Source organism: Rutilus rutilus, assembly GCF_951802725.1.
Source record: "Rutilus rutilus genome assembly, chromosome: 15".
NCBI classification, from domain to species: domain Eukaryota; kingdom Metazoa; phylum Chordata; class Actinopteri; order Cypriniformes; family Leuciscidae; genus Rutilus; species Rutilus rutilus.
The window spans coordinates 29,773,218-29,797,074 of NC_140220.1; the positions used below are offsets into that span (position 1 = coordinate 29,773,218).

A 23,857-nucleotide genomic window follows, 5' to 3' on the forward strand; every position below is an offset into this window, starting at 1 on the left:
GAAAGAAGAAGGGGTTCCTACCGAAAACCGCATTCATCAGATCTTGCTCTTCCAACTTCCACTCCTTGTGTGAGCGTGTTGCCTAGTAACGAACGTACTTGCAGCGGGAACACGTAATTTACCCGGAAACAACTAATTCTAATTTCTGATTGGTTGGTAGGTGGCATTTAACTCTGTATAACTCGAGACAGCAGCTATGAACTTGGCAGAGAACTTCCCTCCAATTATACGTCGAAAATAATGTTTATTGAAGAGGTCTCACCAACGAGGACATGCATGCGCTGACAGACTCATGATGAAACTATTTTAATTTCACATTTTTTACGAAAAACAACGTGGAATAGAAAAATCCAGCTATCAGATTGCCCTGCTTAATCTTGAATTTACATGCTTCATTAGAGCTGTATCCACAACATGCATGTAATATTACTATTCTATATTACTAATCTATATTTGCAAAAACAATAACAAATCAACATCCAGTATTTGCGCGGTGAAAAACCTTTGGCTTGTCTGCCAGTGCCACCACAGCTTAGCGCTTCTGTGTTATACTTCACACTATTGGCCGACGCTGGTCATGTGTGTGATGCGTGTCACGTATAACACAGAAGCGCTACGCTGTTATACTACGTGAACTAACTCGAGGCCCAGAGAGAAGGAAATGAATAGTGGAATAAAGTCGATTTTTTGTTTTGTTTTTTTTGCGCACAAAAAGTATTCTCGTCGCTTGATAAACTTAAGATTGAGCCACTGTAGTCACTTGGACTATATTAACGATGTGTTTAATAACTTTTCTGGGCCAGCAAGTTTCAAACCCTTAGAAGCCTATGGAGGTAGTGATCCAGCTCTCAGATTTGATAAAAAAAAAAAAATCTTAATTTGTGTTCCGAAGATGAACGAAGGTCTTACGGGGTTGGAACAACATGAGGGTGAGTAATTACTGATAGAATTTTCATTTTTGGGCGAACTATCCCTTCCCTTTGCCTTAATATCGTGACCGCCAATAGCAGCGCTTAGTAATCGTGACGTGGGCCAATAGCAGAATCATTGTGGGAAATACCGACTGTTTTAACGAATAAAGGTAGAATTTGTGTTCTTATCGTGTTTAACACATCTGTATTTGATCGCGCGAGTATATCCAACGTGAAAAAGCGCAGCTTAAATTTCCAGTCACCGTCGAAGAGAAACACAGGTCGTGTCTGCCCTATATAAATCAGCCGCGCGTGCTTTTAAATTGTGAAGGTCGAAGAGGCTGCGAGCTACACCTTGTATCCCATTGAATCACTTTGCTGGCAGGTGAATTTGGCTAATCGTGGTTGCTGATGATTCTGTTGATCTGGGCGGGTGACACTCCTCAACTTTCATTTTTTTTTTTTTTTTTATGATAATGACATGAAATGAGAAAATAACTAATGGTAACATTTCATATAACATTAAAACACAATAAAATCATTCAATAATTTCAAATATTTACGAAAGATTCATTTAAAAAAGGGTGCAGCTTGGTTTTTTGTTTAAAAGAAAAAAAGCACAAATGGCTGTATTTTGTTTTCCAAATGTATTGTTGTCATCAAATAATAGTATTAGAAAATTGGACGACATTTCCGATGGCTTTTTAATTTATACGTTTATTGTATTTCATTTGACTGATCGCATCTTTACCCGGAAGTCAATTACACCGTCGTGCGTGGAGAGTGGATACACAGATATGGCCTATTTATGAATGAAATTCATGCATTTATTTGTCATTTAAACTGATGCAAACAGGGAAAGAGTAGAAAAGACTTATTATCCTGTCGCCCCCTCTAGTGGACTGTAAGCAAGAAAGGGTTAAAACCCGCGTCACCTGAATTAACAAATCATGAAGAATGACATGCGATATGTCTATGGATTTATTGCCAAAACAAGTCTGAATTTCAAACCGCAAATTACCTTCATATATATTTGTTATTGTTTCATTAAGAGGCGTCAATACAGGAAATGGCATCTAGTACTCCAGTATTTTTCTTCTGTGAGAAGTCTATGGGGAAGACCCGCCCACTTTTTATTTTGCTTCTGACGCGCATGGATTCGACCTTCCGGTTTAAGAGGGTTCTTTCTTTTTTGTTGCTCCGTACACAACAATCCAGAACGTCAGTCATCATGGACCTGTTGCAGCTTTACGAGTGGATCGATATCAAAAGTATTTTGATATTTTCGTGTGTGTTTTTATTGCTGAGCGATTATACCAGAAATAAAGCGCCGAAGAACTTTCCTCCTGGACCTTGGTCTTTGCCGATTATAGGAGACCTTCATCATATAGATCATAGTAAGATCCATCTTCAGTTTGCAGAGGTAAATAAAATTCTTGTTGTGAAAATCGATGTTTCGATAGTTGGCGAATGCATGATCTGAACTGCTCATTCTGCGTCTGGACGTTTAAATGTCCCACTTCAGACCTCACTTCCATGCAATCAGACGTCACGTTCACATGTTGACCACATGATGTCGCCACGACATAACGAGATGAGAATAATTGTGTGTGGTTTTTTCTCAATTATGGAAAAAAACTGATAAAAACAACATAAAATCGCTTTGAAAACAGCCGACGAAAAGCAAAAACGAGTATTATTACATAAACTTAGTGTCTAATGTTAAAGTTGGTTTTTACATTTATTTATTTGTTTTTATTGAAATAACAATAATAGGGGAATAAAAAGTAATACCAAAGCACTTGAATCTATAAAACAATAAAATCAAAATTCTGCATTTTATATTAAAAATCAATCATCCATCGATCTAATACATTAAGTATCATTTTCAACAGCTGAGATGTCTTAACAGCGTTATGATTGTTCTGTATTTAAGTTAGAGAGTGGTGAAAAAAACTGTAAGTCAGTGGAAAATAGTAACATACACTTTGGTTTATGTATATGATATTTCCCAAGTAACATAAGAATTTTAATTACAACTTCCATTTCCAATAAACCGTATCACAATCCATAAACAAGACCATTATATCAGTTATTGTGACAAACCTAAAACAAATCAAAAAGAAACAAAGAAACTTGGGACCAAAATAATTTGGTATAATTACAACTGAAAAGTAAATTGTAAGATTGTTTCTGTTTCCTCTTTACAAAAATAGCATAATGGTGAAAATCCTTCTTTAAACTTAGCTACTAATAAAATCATTGCATAATAGTCTTGTTTTTGAATAATATATATTGATTATTCCAAGTAACACAGGAATGGGAAGAAAAATGTGTTTTTGTTGACCAGTTTCCACGCATTCAAAGCTTAATTAACTTAATTGGGAGTTTGGTGCATTTGAAATCACAGTTAAGTAAAAAATTAAGACCGCCACATTTTTTAAAGATTAGATAAAGAACCATGGAAAATTATTCTCACAAAGACAGTGCTTGATCCAGTTAATTTTAAATATATTATTAATAGTGTATTTTTACGTTTATGCTCATTGGAAGCAGGATTTGCCGACATCTTGGAAGTGACGCCTAATGATTCATCTCGCTGAGGTCGGGGTTGATCGATGTACGCTGAGTTCACAGGTCGAATATCCGACTTTGAGTGGCGTTCCAGAGGTTATTTCCCAAGAACGAGGTGGGAAAATTCCAAATTCCAAAGTGTCTGGAATGCAGCATTACAAATAATGAACAAAGCATGACAAAGGGTTCTGTTCACATGGTCAGGGTTTGGGTGCTCCTGCCATAACAATGAGCTACGTAATGGAATATCCAAAACATGCAAAAGTTATAACAGTATGAATGCATGAAGTATTTCTAAATAGTATATAATACAGTATACTTATTATTTCAGGAGCTCAAGTTCTGACAACTTTATATTTCCAGCTAGTCAGACTGGGAATGTTAAACAGTCCAGCTAAAACTAGTTAAACCAGCTAGCCATGGTTTAAATTAATTAAAATGAAACTAATAAACATGTCTGAATTAATGAATGTTTGGATTTTTTTTCCCAGAATGTTGGAAAATGTGGCTAAAGTTTGGTCTATAATAGTTTGTCACATGTTTGCATAATCTTCTGTTATTTTCATGACAAAAATTACATCATTGTAGTCAGAGTAAATAGGCTAAAATTAATGAAGAATTGCAAACTATTGAAACCTATGATTATTCATAATTTTGTATCTTAAAGGTATAGTGGAGGATCTTTCCGAATTTTAGATAAGACCCGCCCTCTCCACTTTTTGAATAAGTTTGATTGATTCACCAGAATGATTGACAATTCTTCACCCGGAAGAAAAAATCTAATAAATCCTCTAATTTATCTTCAATCGATGTTATTTTCATTCACATAAATGACATGTAATTTTAGTCAGTGTAAATGGACTCAAATTAATACTACATATGTTGGTTATTTCATATTTTGCAGTTTGCAAAAAAATACGGCAAGATTTTCAGCCTTAAAATTTTTGGACCAAGAATTGTTGTGTTGGATGGATATAAACTAGTAAAGGAGGTCTATACACAACAGGGTGATAACCTTGCTGATCGTCCCACATTACCTTTATTTTATGACATCACTGGAGACAAAGGTCAGTTTAATATCAGAATGTTAAATTGGTGGTTTAGCATTTCACCATAAATTGTCAGTAATCTATTAACTGTAAAGTTTTTTTTTTTTTTGTGAGCAGGTTTAATTGTAAGCAATGGCTATAAATGGAAGCATCAGAGGAGATTTGCACTCTCAACGCTTCGAAACTTTGGATTGGGAAAGAAAAGTTTAGAGCCATCCATCAGTCTTGAGTGTTGCTTCATGAATGAAGCCATTTCAAATGAACAAGGTATTTATTGAGGTTTGTTGACTGAAAATAATTGACAATTGCATTTGAAATTTTTAAGCACAGTGTGATTTACATGAACAACTGTTCCAGGTCGACCATTTGACCCTCGCTTACTGCTGAACAACGCTGTCTCAAATGTGATCTGTGTCCTTGTGTTTGGGAATCGATTTGAGTACAGTGACCATGACTTCCAGTCTATGTTGAAGAACATCAATGAAGTCATTTATTTGGAAGGAGGCATCTGGGCTCTGGTAAACATTTTCTAATTTGAACAACTTAACTTTGCTTTTGCGTTCACTGCTCATCTACTTTTTGTTTTGATTTCTTTAGCTTTATAACATGCTACCATGGCTCATGCGGCGACTGCCTGGACCGCACAAGAAAATTTTTGCTCTGTGGAAAGAAGTGATTGGCTTTGTTAAAGAGAAGGTGAATGAACACAGAGCGGATTACGATCCATCAAATCCACGGGACTACATTGACTGCTTTCTTGCCGAGATGGAAAAAGTAAGACCCTTTCTGAGGGGGGGGGGGCGTCAGTACGTGAGCTGCTACGGGAAAGCTCTGGTAATAATAATGTATGGTTACTGAATTCAAATGCCTCTCATTTGTGCTGTTTAGCTTGAAGTCGACACAGCCGCTGGGTTTGATGTGGAGAACTTGTGCTTTTGTACTCTGGATCTGTTTATAGCGGGAACTGAGACCACCTCTACCACTCTGTACTGGGGTCTCCTTTACATGATGAAATATCCTGAGATACAGGGTGAGAGCTTACTGTGCTGAAACAGCATTCATATGCACTTAAAAAGAAATACGTACTCACACTATCTCTAATTTTTGTATCTTCAGCCAAAGTTCAGGAGGAGATTGATCGTGTTTTGGGAGGGTCACGGCAACCATCTTTATCAGACAAGGACAACATGCCTTACACCAACGCTGTCATTCATGAGATACAGAGGATTGGAAATATTGTTCCATTAAATTTGGCCCGAGTTACATTGGAAGATACTCAGATAGGAAAATACTCTATCCCAAAGGTGGGCCTAGTGATGTTTAAAATAAGAATGTGAACTTAAGCAGAGCCTATTAGTTAAAGCACAGTAAGAGTAGTGTGTATAATTTTATTCTTGTTAAACCTCTTGTGGTTCTGTAGGGCACAATGGTGACCGGCAATTTGACATCAGTGCTGTTTGATGAGTCCGAGTGGGAGACGCCTCACTCCTTTAATCCAGGTCACTTCCTGGATGCTGAGGGCAATTTCAGAAGGAGAGATGCCTTTTTGCCTTTTTCTCTAGGTATAGGGAAACTCTTTTTCTTCTAAAGTAATCCAAATATATACATTGACAATGCTGAACCCCATAAATCAGGGTTCCTCAAACTCGGTCCTGGAGGGCCGCTGTCCTGCAGAGTTTAGCTCCAACACTGATCAAACACACCTGAGCAAGCTAATCAATGTCTTCAGGATCACTAGAAACTCACAGCTAGCAGTGTTTGATCAGGGTTGGAGCTAAACTGTGCAGGACAGTGGCCCTCCAGGACCGAGTTTGAGGAACCCTGCCATAAATTATGCCCCCATAAAAAGACACCCTTTATGATTACCCTTCATTTTATCTGATTTTCAGGAAAGAGAGTTTGTCTTGGGGAGCAACTGGCACGGATGGAGCTGTTCCTGTTTTTCTCCTCTCTGCTGCAGCGCTTCACTTTCTCTTCACCAGCGGGTGTGGAGCCCAGTTTAGATTTTAAACTGGGGGCCACTCACTGTCCCCATCCATATGAATTATGTGCAGTGCCACGCTAAAAAAAGCACAAGATTTCATTCATTTTTAATCAAATTAATTCAAGGTTCTGTCTGTGCACATCAAATCAACTTTTCTCAGGGTCCTTAAATTCAGTTGTATCAAATTTAAGGTCGTTAAAAAGTATTAAATATCTTAAATGGTATAACAAAGGTTTTTATTGTCATTTTAAGAGGACTTAAATTTGGGGACTGAAAAAAAGAAATCACAATGTGGCCTACAGGAATAATTAAACTTCAAAAGTATATGATTTAATTCAATAAATGTGAGAAGTAAATAAATAGTGAATAATACTTGAAGTGTTGAATAATTCTTTAATGTGCAGGAATAACAAATTTTAGTAACTCATTGTAAGACAGCTGGTTGTCTGTGATCTGAGATATATTGGTGACATTACCATTCTTTAAAGAATCTAAGAGTATTTCTAGTTAACATCATACTGGGGTCCTCGTGTGTGACGTGGTTAAAACAGCACCTCATTATAACATTTTTTTTTTGCTGAAGAACAAAATCACCAAGACAAATGTAACAGAGGAATGTTTATTGATGTAATGTACACCTGAAATGGTATTATTGCAAATAAGCTCTAGGTCAGCATTTCACATAGGCTTGTTTATAGGCAATGACTGGTGTGTACACAAATGTTAGCAAAATGTACGAGGTGTTTGAAGGGAATGAAAATGCTGATCTATTACAGGCTGCACTCTTGCAGCTTTTTGTCAGCTTGTTTCAGGGAGATCCAGGTGTTCAGCATTGATGCCTTAAGTCTGGCCCAGATCAAATGGTCATTTAGACCTAGGATCTGAGCTGCGAACTGAGCAGCAGCTTCAGGAGAAAGAACAGTGGAGCAGCCCAGACCTGAAAGAGAGAATGAGAAGATGTTTAGCATTGCATACAATTCAGCTGCACAGTTGTTTAACTACTATTAAAAAGTTTGGAGATTTAAGAAAACGAATACTTTTATTCGGTATTAAAAATGCCAGTAAAGACATTTATAATGTAACAAAAGATTTCCATTTCAAATAAATGCTGTTCTTTTGAACTTTTTTGTAATCAAATAAAGCCCTGAACAAAAAAAAAATCATGGTTTCCACAAATTATTAAGCAACATTGTTTTCAACATTGATAAGAAATGCTTCTTGAGCAGCAAATCAGCATATTGGAATGATTTCTGAAGGATCATGTGACACTGAAGATTGGAGTAATGATGCTGAAAATTCAGCTTTGCCATCACAGAAGTAAATTACATTTTAAAAAGATATTAAATTAGGAAAGTTATTTTAAATTGTTATGTTTTACAATACTGCTGTTTTTACTGTATCTCGATCAAATTAGAGCAACCTTGGTGAGTATAAGAGACACTAAAATAAAATAAAATTCAGACCCCATGCATGTCTGTAGTAGTGTCCACTCACCAATTACAATACAGATAATCATATCACGCATAAAGTAACACAAACAATAATTAATGACATTTAAATCAGTACCGCTAGGCATGCGAAGAGATGACCAGATGTCCTGAGCACCCCAGTCAGGGGTAATTGGAGGACAGTTAATAACTGGATACGCAGTGTTTCCTGACATCACCGGACCCAAGCCATTACTTCTGCCTGCCACTGCTACAAAGATGGTGGGAACTCCATCACCTGAGGAGAAAAACATTGATCAATTAAATTAGTAATTTCAAATAGTTTTAAATATACATTTTACATAATTTTGGCAATGAAATAAATAAAACAGTCTGCAGAAAGGGCATGCTTGTTCTATTCTTAATATATCAAATGACAATCTAGTGTTCGGTCATACCCTCATATTCAGCTTTGATGCGGAGTGTCTCATCAGGGCCTTTATGGGCAGAGGTGACTCTAAGGTGGCAGGGAATGCCATATGAACCACAAGCCTTACGGATCTTCTCACAGTGAGCCACATCTGAGGTAGAGCCCATCAGAACTACTACCCTTCCTCTCGCCTGTGACTCCAGGAGCAGCTAGATGCACACACAGAGTCAGATTCCCATTAATCACTAATGCTTCAGTTAGAATACTCCAAACATTATTTCCCGATAATGTTTCGAGTATTCTAACTGAAGCATTGGTGGAAAACCATGGTGGAAAAAAACTAAACAAAACATACTCTCTCAATTAGAAATACCATCTAAAGTTTCATCTATGAAAAGTTTAAGCAAGGAATATAGTGTTTTTTTTCCATTTAGATGTTGTGAAAGATTGGAGGAAGAGGGAAGTTAAGAGGGATGACAGCCTGAACTAGGGCAACTAAGTAAATAGCCAAAGGTCACAGAGCTCAATGTTAGCGTTCAGCTTCTTGATACAGTAAAAGAAACTGAGCGTAATTGATCTGAGCGTAACAAATTATTCAAAGAAAACGATTAGGGCGGGGACTTGGTTCTAAGCCTTGGTTGTTGATTGGATTGTCAGATGTGGGCATTGAAATTAAAAATGGAGGCAGATGAATGCAAGTTTGAGGGGGTGGGGAAGGACTAAATGGACTATATGATTGGAGAAATCCAGCAAGTCACTAGAGAGAATTGTGTCATTTTTACTCTAGATCCAGTTATATTCTGATTTAAAGATTACAAGGTAAACAAACATCTTTTTTGTTGTTGTAAATAATGGTACCTTGACTCGCTCTGCGACCCACTCAAAGTTCCTCTTCACCATCTGCATGGCCTCAGGAGTGACTTCTTTCAGGTCACGGTAAACCTACAAAGAGAACAGTGTTTCTGACAATCATACTCATATAGGTCTTGCCACAGGTTAGTTAGTTCTCTCAGGAAAGATCATGATCATCATAGCAGAAGGACATTTGCTTCACCAGATTAATACTAAACTCTTAGTGGCTTCTAGTTTTACTCTAGTAAAGAAGTATCATAAATTAATTTCATCCCTGAGGTATATAATTTTTAAACACATCATGATGCTTGGCTATTTACCTGTTTGTCTTTCTGCTGGCTGCGATCCCCAGCTGGCCAGAGCCTCCACGAGTCGTTGTCAATCACATCAGCCAGCACAATCTCTTTCGTGGTCACATTTACACCGAATTCGATCTAAAATGACAGATTATGGGCATTAAACCTCTACTGTAAGTAACATTACCACAATAATACAAAAATAATTAGGAGCCTGTGCCAATACCAAGGACAATACTATAAAGATAGCTATAACAATAACTATATCAGCATCCACACCAACGGATGATAATGTTCCGTTTATTATAAGCATGCACTGCAGTTCTGTCAGGACCACTATCGTCAAATACAATTGACAATTAGCATATAGTTTGGATTGGCCAGAACTCCCTGCGAATCCATGCAGCCTAGCATGGATAAGAGCAGGGAGAGCAGCACTAACCCCCCTTAGGGTAAACAAAAATGTATTGCAGATATCATTAATGTCAATATTTTAATGTACAACAATTCGAGAATTTAGTCTGATTCAAGGGGATCAGAATGCCATACTGACTGATGAGAGGAGGAGCTGGGGATGGAGGAGGGTAATTCGCTCCTGAGAAACGCGATAGCTGCTGATAATACTGAAGGAGCTTATATATGTATACAGAGATAGGCGTCGTATACCTATAGGTAGATGTGGATCAGCTGAGAGTCAGCTGATGCGAGCGTGACTAGCGTGACCAGCTTGATTTATGGTGTCTGTTGCCTTAAACACTTAAGCTATTTAAAGTAGGACGGATTTTGATTGGCTTATCATTCATCAGATGGAAAAAGAATCGTTCTGAGAGTGATTCTAACTATATCGCTCTTCTGAGTCATTAGTTGTAATGTGGACTTCTCTACGCCAGATTTCTTACTTTCATATCCACCAGCGTGCAGTCCTGTGTAGCCCAAGCCTTCTCCAGGACTTCAAAAATGGCCACCGTGCTTTTGCTCATGATGTCCACCTCACAGCGACCAATAGTCAGACCTGCCAGCTCAAACCCAGCCGCCAACAGCTGCTCTTCTGACCACTGAGGGTCATTATTGGCATCATCCTGAATGAAGAATAATGGAAGTAAATGGGTGATCAATATGTGGAAAAAATTTGACATTACGATTAAAAGCCTTCTCAACTTTATTTCTGATTAACAGATCCTCACCTTAAAGAACATTTCCATTTTTAGCGGAGTGAAGCGGTAGCCCTCTTTGACCCCAGGGTTGCGTTTGAGGAAGGAGCCTGTGGCTATGCGCCTGCAGACCCACTCAATGGGTATCATCTCACATCTGGACGCCACAAACGCAGTCTCAGAATGCTGCCTGACAAATGCCGTCTTAAGCCCTAATAGAAAGTGATTCACGATGATTGGTCTAGTACATTAACAGCATTTTCAAACAGAGTGCAGTGATATACTGACAAAGACTCTGCAGAGAAGAGGCATGACTGGCAAAAGACACATGCTTTCACACTGTGAAATTGGGACAGCAGTCTTAATAGCCTAAACACAGCATGCATAGTGGAGAATAATTAAAGGAAGCATGGCTGTCACAAGGCAGTCATTTCCCCACAGTAAAACCTTCATCAAAAGCTGCACATGGTGAACACTAAATTTAATTCACTAAATTGCTGAGGTTGTGGGAACTATTTTAAAAGTAAATTACTTCTAGAGACCTCTGGCAACTTTGAAATTGGGGCTACCTCATGAAGATCTTCAACTAGATTTTTTGAATGAATATTGTTTATGACAAATAAATTAACTAGGTTGCCAGATGTTTTCTATAATTTATTTTTCATTTAATCAAGTCAACAGAAAGGAAATCTCACCAGCATCCTGTAAAAGTTTGAACACACAGCTGGTGGTCTTGTTGGCAATGGCGGCTTTTCCCTCCATCTGATCCTTCCGAACCGCATTGCCCGCTGTTATCTGGTCTTTAGACTGGACCAGAACATGACCTGACTCACCCACAAGCTCGAAGATCTGCTTGGTCTTACCCTCGTTCAGTTTTTGACCTAGTTTCAGTTCTAAACAGAAAAAACCAAGGCAACAATACACATTAATTGATTCCAATGTATGTGACTTTAAGACAATAACCAATGCTCTTTTTTTGCTCTTGAAAAAAATTAAGTTTGTCAATCTATTTCTTAACAGCAATAATAATAATAATGTTTCATAATAAATCAATAAAAATCAATAAAGTAATTTAATATTAATTGAAAAAAATGTGTACGCTGAATCAAAAATCAGTGTGACAGAACTGCCATGAAGGAACCCATTTTTTTTGTCATGTGACAAGAAAACCTAAAACAGATGACATCTTTAGGGCCTTGTTTTAAAAAGTGTCACATATTTGACCTTTTAATAAAAAAATATTTAAAAAATTGTTAAGGTGAAATGGATAAACCTTAAGAAAACTTCTTGATTTATAATGACTCAAAAATTCATATTTTATTTAAAAAAGGGTTTGGCTTTGGGGAATTATTTTAAAGTAAAGTATTTTAATTGATTTAATAATAGTTTTTTGATGGTTACACTAATGACATTTTACAGTTATTACATCATTTTTGAACTAAGTTTAAACAAGTTTTAAACTAGATTTTAAAAGATTTATACAGACTTATAATTGACCAATATTCTGTTTTATCTTGGCTGAAAAAAACTTATACTACCATCTTTCCTCATCTAGTAGTGTTACTGATTCGAATTAATAACATATCAGAAAACAAAAGAACTTAACAATATGTCTACTGACTGAGTTATGCCATGTGGTTGAATTTGTATTCACTGCGCAACTGCAACGCGGTAAAAACATGGTGAACACCAGAAATATTCAAGCAGACGAACGATTCCAAACTTACCTGCTGTGTTCGACATTGTTGATGAGCGTCGTTTTTCCTGCAAAAAATGATTAGAAACTTGATTATTCTGTGTCGCTGGGCTTCAGGCAAACGTTTTAATAACTACCTGGACTTCAGAGGAAGGCTGATATAAAAGTATGTCGAAGAGGCGCGAGACTCATTTATTTTCATGAGAGCAACGCGTTACGCCACTCTGGCGACTCATAAAAACCAATCAGAATAACGCCATCCTCACCACGTGGGCACAATCTTAATCTGCATACTTTGAAAGAAAAAAGAAAAGACGTATCTATTGATATTGTTTAGGAGCAAACATTCGTTCTAAACTTCTGATGCATTTTTGCAAACTACATTGAAGTTTGAGCGCGTTACGCAAGTCATTGAGCGACTTTAAACAGTTTATTGATTTGACAAAACTTGCTTTGCTAAACTTTTTGTTTTCCATTTGCTCTAACTTTGGACTTCAAATCTTATGTTTTTGTTCATTTGAGCATTTGTGCTGCCAAATCCTCTGCCCTTGCCGCATGTTCCGCTGTTAGAGGAAACAAGCACGTGGTAAAAGAGAGACGCCAGCTAGCCAGCGTGGAAACACACGCTACAACCACCTGTACAAACCCAGCTAGCTGCTAGTTCTATTCAGAGAGGAGAACATGGAGTTTGAGGAGTCGGGCATTGGAGAGGAATGCGGGGTGTTCGGCTGTGTGGCAGCGGGGGAATGGCCAACACAACTGGAGGTCGCGCAGATTTTGACACTTGGACTTGTTGCTTTACAGCACAGGTAAGTTAAGCGTGCTGCTGTTAATTAGCTGCTCCCTGTTTATGTGACTCGGGGGTATTTTACTCTTAGTATGGAACAAAATATTAAGATAATTCCTGCTGAAAATATATGACATAATCCAGCCTATGCTCCCAATATGGCCAGGCTGTTCTGATACATTTTAAAGGGGGTTAGAGTGGATGGAAAACCATCTTAAACCAGCTAAGACCTGCAAATCATCTAAGACTGATATGTTTTTTTCTTCTTCTTCTTTTAAATAAAGCATATAAAGTATCCTATAATATGCAGGAATTTGCCTGTGGTTCCCAGGTTGAAAACACTGAATGAAATTAATCTCTTGTTTCACATATAATATCCAAACTACAGTAGTCAACATTTGAAGTGGATCAAAACCTTGCATCAAAGTTATACATGAATTTTGAACAATACCCGTTCTTGTCTTAGGACAACTTTGATGAACTTTTTTGATCCACTTCAAATGTTGACCACATTTAGTGCTCTTTATCATGCAGATGAATTTACCTAGCTGCAACTTTTGCAATTACCTCATCTTGTTTTCTTACTGATATAATGATTTATAAATGCTTATATTGCACATAGTCAACATGACGATTTGCAATACCCTGCAGCTATGCAGAAAAAACACAGATCAATAGACTTCTATTGTCCTGCGTCTCACCGATTGTTCAGATGTGATTGCATTGGATGCCATTGAACACACAGAGGTTATCTCCATGATCGGAATGTATTGATCCTCCTCTTCTTTGCATTGGAAGTCTATATTCTCCGACCAGTCTGTGCTGCTTTCTCCATCATCAGTGCTCTGATGAAACTGTTTACAAATCAAACGATCCCCTAAACACACATAAGATACTGTTAACACTGTTACATGGGTCAAAGTCAAAGAACGTGTTTGTTCACTGACCTTTTCTTAATATGCTACGTTTGTCAAAGAAAGTGATAATACTGATGAATTTCATAATGAATATAATTCCAGTAATAGATATATATATATATATATATATATATATATATATATATATATATATATATATATATATATATATATATATATATATATATATATATATATATTCATTTATTATACTATAATTACTCTTGGTTCCATCCTGATTCCCTCTTGTAACTATTTTATTTTGATTTCCAAATGAGTTCAGGATTGTTTGAATTGCCACTGTTATGTTGTCTATAACTTAAATCACATTTTCATTTGTTATGAAATGCTTTCTATGTTTCCTTATCAATGCGTTCTAATTCCCAATCTTGATTCTATTAGTCAAACTGAAGTCACAAGATTGACTCACACCTAACTCTGCTCATTGCTCACAACTTTGAGAATGTCTGTGAGGAGAATATAATGGAAAAACCTTCGTCTGCAGCTTTCCTCTTTCTCCCTTTGGTAGCCGACACGTGCTCTCCTCTTGTGTATGATGGGTCGCTGCTGTCTACATTGCAAATATATGCACTCATATTGAGAAAATGCAAATGAGAGTAACATTATGTGCACATGATAATTTGAAATGAAGTATTTTGTGTGGTATAATTCAGTGGTTCTCAACTGGTGAGCCGTGACCAAACAATTGTCTGATTGGGTTACTAACAGCAGGAAAAGAAAACTGTGTAATTAGGATAGCAAAAAAAAAAAAAAAAAAAGGCTTAAAATGAGGCAAATGCTTCCCATATCTTTTGTTGTTGACACTGAAGGCTTTGTGTTCGATCAAACTGTGTCAAACACAAAGCCCGGGGTACAAATTCATCTGTCACATGGACCGATTGCGTCATCCTCATGCCATTATTTTCCAAAAACATGAACAAAACTTTGCCAGGTAAAATGCAATTTTACTTCAAGAAGGTTCAAGAAGGATAATTGTGTTTGTGCAGTGAATTATTGTCCTAAAATTTTTTTTTTTTTTTTTTTTTTTTTTTTTTAGTTTCCTCTTATACGATATACCAATTTGGTCGTGCTTATGGTCGCCACATGAAATCTAATGTCAAATCTGATACAAAACCAGTTGAGAACCACTGGTATAATTTGTTTTAATACCTGGGATCCTTTTGTAATTATGACTGTCGTCATAAATAACAGCAGAGATGGAGTCAGATGAGAGATGCTGTTCATATTCTACTGGAGGGCTGCCAGTAGGCCTTACTATTGTGGAATTCATTTCAGGTATCTCAAATTCAACATTTGACACTTCCTCTGGTCTCGTTAAAATGCCTTCGGTCTCAGTCTGGTTTTGAAAGACTCTTGCAGAAATGGCAGGAGATCTCAATGTGGCCTCATCAATGGGCAGCTGGTCATATCTAACTGCAACAATGTCATTGTTCTCATGTGGAAGTCCACCCATGGAGTGTTCCTCAAATGCTGGAGGAGTAAACATCCTAGAGTTTCTCAGTAAATTATTTGTGTCGGAAAACTCAGCGTAATTCAGTCGACTTCTAGGAGGCTTGGACAAAAGGGAATCCAGCTGTTCGTAAAACCTCATGACACGGCGAGGATCTCCGATGTCGGCTTTTCCTCTCTGCAGAGAACGGTAGAGGTATTTTAGGTTTTTGTACTTAGTGCGACACTGTTTCCAGTCCCTTTCCACCCCCTGCTGAAGAAGCCTGCGTGAAATCTGCACAAATATGTCTTTGTTTCTGGTTGAACCCTGTAGCTGTCGCTGAATCCCTTCTTCGGCCCAGATTTGAAGGAGTGCGGCCACCTCTTCTTCACTCCAGTTTCTGCCTGAGTCGTGCACTGTTATTATGTTCATCTCGTTTACTGCTGCTGCTGTTGTCGTCGCTGAAAAATAAATGAGAGGTTTTTGAGAAATTTAAGATGTTGAAACAGCATTTAGCATTCCAGTTTTTGTCAGAACTCACCTGTCTCTCTTGCCATCAGTGGATGAGTGGCGGCATTCATTATTGTTTGCATCTCTGCCAGACTTTCATCTAAAACAAGGGCATAAAGATGGAAAAAGTCAACTTCTAGATGGAGAACCTGAACTATTTTGTTGCAATTAATTAAAACAAATCTTACCATCATCAATCTTGATAACCTGTTCTTCGACAGGTTCACGCCTCATGGCCAGCTGGTCCCTGTATAGTATGTTCCTTGGTGACTCGTCCTCCTCAAATCTACCCTCAATGTTTTTGCCCTGCATTATAGCGTCAAGCTCAGCAAAGAACCTTATTGGCCGGCCTTGACTCTTGCTGACTTTGTAGTCATATTTCATGTTCTTGTATTTAGTGCGGCACTGTCTCCAGTCACGCACCACGCTGTGTTGGCACTCCAGCCGACGTGCCATCTCCTGGAAAATGGCCTTGTTTCTGTGGGAGCGTTGAAGCTGCTTATGAACCTCCTTATCGGACCAAACCGTAAGAAGAGCCCGAACCTCCTTGTCAGACCAGTGTCTACCTCCTTCCAGCCCTAGAAGTAAATTGGCTCTCACTTAACAACAGGTTTGGCAACATAAGGCAAAGGAATATTTAGTATAAACAATGTAGCTGAATGGAGCCACCAGGTGGGTTTTTAAATAAATTAGCTTGTGCAAGTATTAGCTAATGGGCTTTCAGATTAAAGGTTTTACTGCAGGCATTCTCAAATTTGCTTCCAAGACCCCCCATTTTTCTATGAACTTCTATAAACTATATTTGGCCCCATGACTTTTCCAGTTGTAACCTCAACCCTTTACTGGATAAGCGTTTTTATCTTACTCACAATTTCTAACCAATTAAACCCAACAAAGCTAGAAAATGCATATTCATTGTTACCATGGAATTTTTACGAACTTTATTACATTAAGATTTTATTAATTAATGACAATTCCAGGGCTTGAAATCACACTTTTAGGCTACTATATATATTCAGGTTTTTCAAGACAGCGGGAACCTGGGTTCTTCAAAGAAGTTAAGATGGATAAAAATGATTTATATATTATTATTTATTTATATATAAGTATTTATTTATTTATTTATTAGTTGCTTTGTCTTATTTAAAATAATTTTAAGTCATCTTGAGGCTTAGAAGTTTCCTTAGGCCCCCTAGTTGTGAACCACTGTTTTACTGGAAATTAAAAAGTGTTGTAGAATGTGTTTTATTTTATTTATATATTATTTAAAAAAAATTATATATATATATATATATATATATATAATATATATATAAAAAAAACCCTAACCAAATATTCAATTCTAACCTGAGTTTTTCAGGCAAAAATATTGTAGTTTCAGGATTTTAGTTTTGCTATTGTTTGAGAGTTACCTTCCTGAAGACCTGTCAGTGAAGCAGGCTCCTCTCTTCTGGCAGCATTCGGTTCTTCATCTGCCACGTAAGGCCTTTGGGTCTGCGGCCTGCTATCTGCAGAAGAGCGTTTGTAGACCGTCTGCGTAGGCCTCCAGTCTGGAAGAGCCATGCTCCTACTCTGGGCCTTACATTCAAGCCAGTCTCTACACACCCCAAGCTCTCTCAGACGGCTTGAGATGGCCTCATACTTGGCCCTGCTCTCTTCCTCTTCCCAGGCTTGTCTCTCCCTCCATACTGAAAGCAGAGTCTTCACTTCATCCCCTCTCCAGTGTCCAGCTGTGTCCCTCTGCCTCTTGTCCTCCCCAGAATGTCTTTGTTGGTCTGTTTCAGGCTCCATGTTTCTAAGCTTGCCTAGAAATGGCTTCTGTTTGTTCGCTTCTGCCTTTATCCTCTCTGCTCCCCCTCCCTGTTGACTTTAAGCTCAGTGTCCAAGGCAACCAGACGACTGAGCCAGTTAGGAACGGCCACGTGACCGAGTACAGCCTCATGACTGGCTTAAGCTGTGTGTAGTGGGGGAGGGGCCGGGGAGGAAATGTGAGAAGTGGCTTGGCAAATGAGTTGCACTTGCTGTGTCGATCTTCTTCAAAAAGACACGTGGAAAAGGCTCAAAGGCGTTTGGCTGCACGCCTGATTTAAATGTCGTTTATGGTTATTCGGTCACATCTTTGGGATAAACTGTCTATGCTTTCCCCTCATGCTTTCAGTCTCTCTCTCTCTCTCTCTCTCTCTCTCTCTCTCTCATTCCCTCTCCCCCTCCCCCTCTTTCTCATTCTCTGGCTAACCGTTTCACATAAACCAGTTTTATCTGCTTTAGTTACACACACTGTGCAGTCATTCAATCTTAAAAACAGATTTGGCTCGATTTTGATTTGATTTTGGAAGAATGGGAGGGACACATTCCCTCTCCTGACTAGTCTTGCAAAGACATGTTTTCTAATGATTCACGACATGCAATATCACTTTAACAGATACCATCAGTTTGTCACTATATCTACACTTTCTTTATATTAAAAATATTTATATAGAAGGTTATATAGAAGTTTTGTGTGCGCACACACCCGAAGCATGCACAGCTGCTCCAGACAACATGTAAATAATAAAATGGATTCTCTTTCAAGTTTCCCTGTGATTAAACCAGCTTAAACGGGCAAATTCACACAGACTTATGTCAAAATGCCCACCTTTGCGAGTATACATAGTCGGTTATGGATAAGTAAACAGAAAGAACGCATGTGCTAGGCTAATTCCTGCTGCTGTTGATGTTAATCAATCAACAAAAGACATTTTAATAAGGAACCTTTATTTAATTTGTACAGTGAAGATTATATGCAGTTGTATTTTACATTTGACTACTTTATTCAATTTCTGTACCTGAGAACTGTTAGACCTACCTGAAAAGGACAGAATATTTCATTTATATCTTTGTTCTCTTGTATTTATTTTTTATTTTTTGCTTGTAGTTTAATTATTTGTTAGTTTTGTATTAACGACTTGTTTACTTGTTTTTAAATAATCTTTGAAATTGATATTAGTACTAGTTTTAGCTGAGGTATTGAAATTGGAATCGAGAATTGTTAAATTTCACCTTTATCTAAAATTTGGGGTGTCATAACCTAATTTATTATAATTTATTAAATTTCTCTCTATCATCCAACACTTTCACTCGTTGATAAAATGAATCATGATTGGGAATGGGCTCCTCTTATAATGTTATTGATGTCAGTATACACTACCGGTCATTTTTTAGATGTTTATGAAAAAGCCTTTGCTGTGTAATACAGTTGCTAAATCTACATAATTTCTTGTAGATCATTAATGTGAAAATAACTGAATATTTTACAATATGCTTTGTTAAATAGGGGCCAGGAGAGTGCTGGAATTGTCACGAGTACTGGAGCAAACCCACCAACATACACCACCCTGAAGGTAGCGTGAGAATAACACAGCATTTCGATGTGTACAACATCTACTGATCACTTAAAACATGATTTCTTCCTCTTGCATGGGCCAACACATATCAACATACACCAGTAAATGCAAGATTAGACATGCTTGACATAATTGCTTCTCTCTCTCTCTCACAGGGCATGGGCTTAGTGAATACAGCTTTTAAACCAGAGGATTTGGGGAAACTGCGCAACGTTAACCTAGGCATCGGACACACGCGTTACTCCACCACGGGCATCTCAGAGCTGCAGAATTGCCAGCCTTTTGTGGTAGACACGCTGCATGGCAAGATTGCAGTGGCACACAATGGAGAACTGGTCAATGCCGCCGCGCTGCGCAAGAAGGTGGGCTTTGATTCTTAAGCGGCGGTCACACTAGACTTTGAGCATGCAAAAATTCTCAGGACACCGCAATGGCCATAATATGACATCACATACTGCGGTGTCTTTTGTTAAAAAATATTATTAGAGAATTTATTAAATCTAAAATGTGCAATCTACTGTACTTTACTGCAATCCTTCAAATTTTAAGTTTAGATTCTTTTGATCTTTTAAAGTTTTTCAAACTTTGGAAAACAGAAAAATTAGCATGAGCTTGTGTTTCCTGTCTCCCGCATTCACATGCGTATGAATGGAAGCCAATGGAACAAAAAGTGTAGTGTGTCCGGCCCTTTAGGGATACAATTTCAGTGGAAGGGTGGGGTTTTCTTCTTTTTTTTTTCTTTCTATTTGATACAAGGTGTTTGTGTGATGTAGGTTATGCGCCATGGTGTTGGTCTCTCCACCAGCTCAGACAGTGAAATAATCACCCAGCTCCTTGCTTTGACTCCACCCATGGAGGAGCTTGACACTCCTGATTGGGTTGCTCGGTAAGTTACGCAAGTCCATCCTCATCACTGCAACATCTGATTGGGCCACTGTTCGTTAAACCCTGTCTGTCTTAATAATTGCAAAATGAAGTCATTTTCTCTGTTTCTATTTTTGTATGTTTGTTTGTGTTTGTCAGTATAAAGAACCTGATGACAGAGACACCTACTTCATACTCACTGCTAGTGATGTATAAAGATGTGATCTATGCTGTGAGAGACCCCTATGGAAATAGGCCTCTTTCTATTGGACGTCTGGTGCCCATTTCCAAACTGCACAGCTCAGGTGTGTGCAGACCAATAGAGTTATTCTCAGTGAGGGAAAGGGTTGGAGGTGAAGACATCTCTGTATCTGCTCTGAATTTAGGTGGCATATATTATGCATTTGGGAACGTAACATGCGCCAACAATCTTTCCATATTCGGAATGAGAAGTGCTTATAAACCGATTGTTGTTAAAGGGTTTCTTTTAAAGGGATTCTCCACTTCAATTCTGTCATCATATACTCAATTTCTTTCTTCTGCTGAACAGAAAGGAAGATATTTAGAAGAATGTCAGTAACCAGACAGTTTCTGGTCCCATTGACTTCCATAGTATATTTTTTTTCCTACTATGGAAGTCAATGGGACCAGAAACTGTCTGGTTACTGACATTCTTCTAAATATCTTCCTTTCTGTTCAGCAGAAGAAAGAAATTCATACAGGTTTGAAACAACATGAGGGTGAGTATATGATGACAGAATTTTCATTTTAAAGTGGAGTATCCCTTTAAGGGCGATGCATATTAGTATTGAAATTTTACAGTTAAACTGTAAAATAAAATGATTGCATTTTTCTTAAATACATTTTTTTTTTTTTTCAAATCGCAGGGAGACACTATAAAAAGACAGCTTTATTTAAGTCTTAGTCTGTAAATAGATGTACACACTCAACTAAAACAGGTAAAACATGCTACAAATGGTAATCAACTTATGAAGCCAACAGATTCAAACTGCAACAGATGCAAAGGGATGATTATATATTGTCACACAACTATCAGTATAGATAAAATGTAATGTTATTTTGGTGTTACTGACTAAGCTCTCATGATAAATAATTATCTGTCAAATTATCAGTTCGTGCGCAAAATGTTCAGAATAGTTCACTTAAAAATGAAAATTCTGTCATCATTTACTCACCCTCAAGTTGTTTCAAACCTGTATGAATTTCTTTCTTCTGCTGAACACAAAGGAAGATATTTTGAAGAATTTCGGTAACCAGACAGTTGATGAATCCCATTGACTTCATAGTAGGAATACTATGGAAGTCAATTGAGTCGATCAACTGTCTGGTTACCGACATTCTTCAAAATATGTTCCTTTGTGCTTTTGGTGGCCAATTATAAGAAGTGTCTATTTATAACTTGGCATGTCACTGGCTGCAATATAAAGGCTTAAGGCATGTGGCCTGCTAAACTCGTTTTTATTTTATTTTTAGGTGCTGGAGAAGCAGACACAGAAGGCTGGGTGGTCTCATCTGAGTCCTGTAGTTTCCAGTCCATTGGAGCAAAGTATGTTCACATCATTCCAAAAGAAGCACTCTGTGTGATTTGATTTCTGCTTTTGGTGTAATTAAAAAAGGGGAAAGTGTTTTTTTTTTTTTTTACTTTGGCTTTTGATTATCTATACAATTTCTTTAAAGGGGTTTCCATCCCTAAGCCCACATAGCTACTGTATATTTGATCAGTTTGTTTGTTTGTGTACAGTTTTCCATTTTTCTGTTGTCAGGTATTATCGTGAAGTACAGCCTGGAGAGATTGTCCAGATCTCTAAAAATGGATTAAAGACATTGAGCGTTGTCCCACGACCTGAAGGAGACCCTCCTGCTTTCTGCATATTTGAGTATGTTTACTTTGCAAGGCCAGACTCCATATTTGAAGGCAAGTTCATAACGTTTACAATCGTTCTTATGTTTTGAGTGATAGGTAGGATTGAGATATAACAGTAATATGTGGTAAAAACTACTGTTCAAAAGTCTGGGATCAGAGGACAAATTAAAGGGCAAGTTCATCGCATTTTCAACCAGCTTTGTATTGTTACAATGTCGGAAGTATATGTAAATGAACAGTGTACTCTTTCTCCATGTTACCTGCACCCAGATCTCCTGGTTTATTTGTAAGCTAAAGTCCACCATATGATGACAATACTTTTGTTAAAACAAAATATCCTACTTGCGCATTTTGACAGTCCGATTGAGCACAGTGCATTATGGGTGTTGAAGTTTTTTTTAATCAAATAAATGCAGCCTTGGTGAACATAAGAGGTTTATTTAAAAAACATCCAAAAGAATCATACCTACTCCAACCTTTTAAGCGGTAATATATAGTACTAGGTGAAATAAGCACTTTTTTTGGTGTAACAGGTCAGATGGTATATACAGTGAGGCAGCGCTGTGGACGGGAGTTGGCCATTGAGGCGCCCACTGATGCTGATGTAGTCAGCACTGTTCCAGAATCAGCCACACCTGCAGCATTAGGATACGCAAAGGAAGTGAGTAATGAGGAGCTGTACACACGTTTTAATGCTTTATTGGTTCACGCAGGGACATTATAAAGTTTTACATTCTGTCTCTCTACAAGTCTGGCCTTCCGTATGTAGAGGTGCTGTGTAAGAACCGCTACGTGGGCAGAACGTTCATTCAACCAAACACTCGCCTGCGTCAACTTGGAGTGGCCAAGAAGTTTGGGGCATTGACTGACAACTTTGCTGGCAAACGAGTGGTGCTTATCGATGATTCCATCGTGAGGGGCAACACCATCTCCCCTATTATTAAACTGCTTAAGGAAGCAGGCGCAACAGAGGTAAAATGTTTTTTAATTAGTACTGCATGTTTGCTACTGTTTATTTTTTTTTACTGACACAATGCCTTTGTTGCATGACACCTTACAGGTCCATATTCGTGTTGCATCACCTCCAATCCGGTTCCCATGCTACATGGGCATCAATATTCCTACCAAAGAGGAGCTAATTGCTAACAGACCAGAGTTTGAAGATATAGCAAGTTATATTGGTAAGTCAAGGTGCAGAGATTTACTTCATTGTTAAGGTTTTGTATACAAGTAAACACACTTTCCCATCTACATTTTTTTAAATTATAATTATGTGCTTTAATTGCTTTGAACAGGTGCTACAAGTGTCCGTTACCTGTCAGTTGAGGGTCTGGTATCTGCAGTTCAAAGTGGGATTGAGTCACATGGGAAAGATGAGAGGATCAGCTCAAGCACTAAGACTACTAGATATGGCCACTGCACAGCCTGTCTCACAGGAAAATACCCTGTGGAGCTGGAGTGGTGAATTTAAAATTTGGAATCTCTGAACTGTACTTCATAAGTTTTTTGTTGTTGTTGTTGTTGTTTTTTTTTATGGAAAAGTGCCACCTTAACATTTGTTGAAGTTGTTTATGTCATAAAAAAAAGGTAGGCCAATACTGTATTAGAACTGAAATAAAACCATTTATTTTCAATTCTCAAATATTCCTTTAAATGCATTTCTGATGCTGTCAGATTTCAAACCACTAGTT

The 23,857-nt window shown here is 37.8% G+C and overlaps 3 protein-coding genes across 5 annotated transcripts; 2 read left to right on the forward strand and 1 right to left on the reverse strand.

The window, feature by feature from the left end:
• The first annotated feature begins 2,041 nt into the window (after window positions 1–2,041).
• Window positions 2,042–6,969, forward strand: LOC311305439 (cytochrome P450 2J4-like). The gene is made up of 9 exons (XM_084433158.1): window positions 2,042–2,334; window positions 4,390–4,552; window positions 4,652–4,801; window positions 4,892–5,052; window positions 5,132–5,308; window positions 5,423–5,564; window positions 5,651–5,838; window positions 5,955–6,096; window positions 6,424–6,969. The coding sequence occupies exons 1-9, from the start codon at window positions 2,065–2,067 to the stop codon at window positions 6,597–6,599; spliced, it is 1,569 nt and encodes a 522-aa protein (XP_084289284.1). The 5' UTR covers window positions 2,042–2,064; the 3' UTR covers window positions 6,600–6,969.
• A 154-nt stretch (window positions 6,970–7,123) lies between these two features.
• paics (phosphoribosylaminoimidazole carboxylase, phosphoribosylaminoimidazole succinocarboxamide synthetase) lies at window positions 7,124–18,149 on the reverse strand. 3 transcript variants are annotated; one of them, XM_084433150.1, is made up of 15 exons: window positions 17,447–18,149; window positions 16,223–16,612; window positions 16,066–16,134; window positions 15,245–15,985; window positions 14,568–14,645; window positions 13,859–14,034; window positions 12,402–12,438; window positions 11,370–11,567; window positions 10,708–10,886; window positions 10,423–10,602; window positions 9,548–9,661; window positions 9,234–9,317; window positions 8,404–8,584; window positions 8,085–8,243; window positions 7,124–7,455 (listed from the first exon to the last, which is right to left on the reverse strand). In XM_084433150.1, exons 1-15 carry the CDS (start codon window positions 17,823–17,825, stop codon window positions 7,289–7,291), a joined length of 3,132 nt encoding a protein of 1,043 aa, XP_084289276.1. In that variant the 5' UTR covers window positions 17,826–18,149; the 3' UTR covers window positions 7,124–7,288. The 3 variants fall into 3 exon arrangements, with proteins under 3 accessions (XP_084289276.1, XP_084289277.1, XP_084289278.1); XM_084433151.1 differs by having other exon boundaries at window positions 14,568–14,665; window positions 17,447–17,878; XM_084433152.1 differs by lacking the exons at window positions 13,859–14,034; window positions 14,568–14,645; window positions 15,245–15,985; ... (1 more) ...; window positions 16,223–16,612; window positions 17,447–18,149 and adding an exon at window positions 12,508–12,626.
• Window positions 12,844–23,800, forward strand: ppat (phosphoribosyl pyrophosphate amidotransferase). Its single transcript, XM_084433159.1, has 11 exons — window positions 12,844–13,179; window positions 19,348–19,414; window positions 19,573–19,779; window positions 20,191–20,303; window positions 20,441–20,586; window positions 21,776–21,848; window positions 22,066–22,217; window positions 22,700–22,827; window positions 22,917–23,138; window positions 23,227–23,347; window positions 23,462–23,800. The coding sequence occupies exons 1-11, from the start codon at window positions 13,052–13,054 to the stop codon at window positions 23,629–23,631; spliced, it is 1,527 nt and encodes a 508-aa protein (XP_084289285.1). The 5' UTR covers window positions 12,844–13,051; the 3' UTR covers window positions 23,632–23,800.
• The last annotated feature ends 57 nt before the right edge of the window (window positions 23,801–23,857 follow it).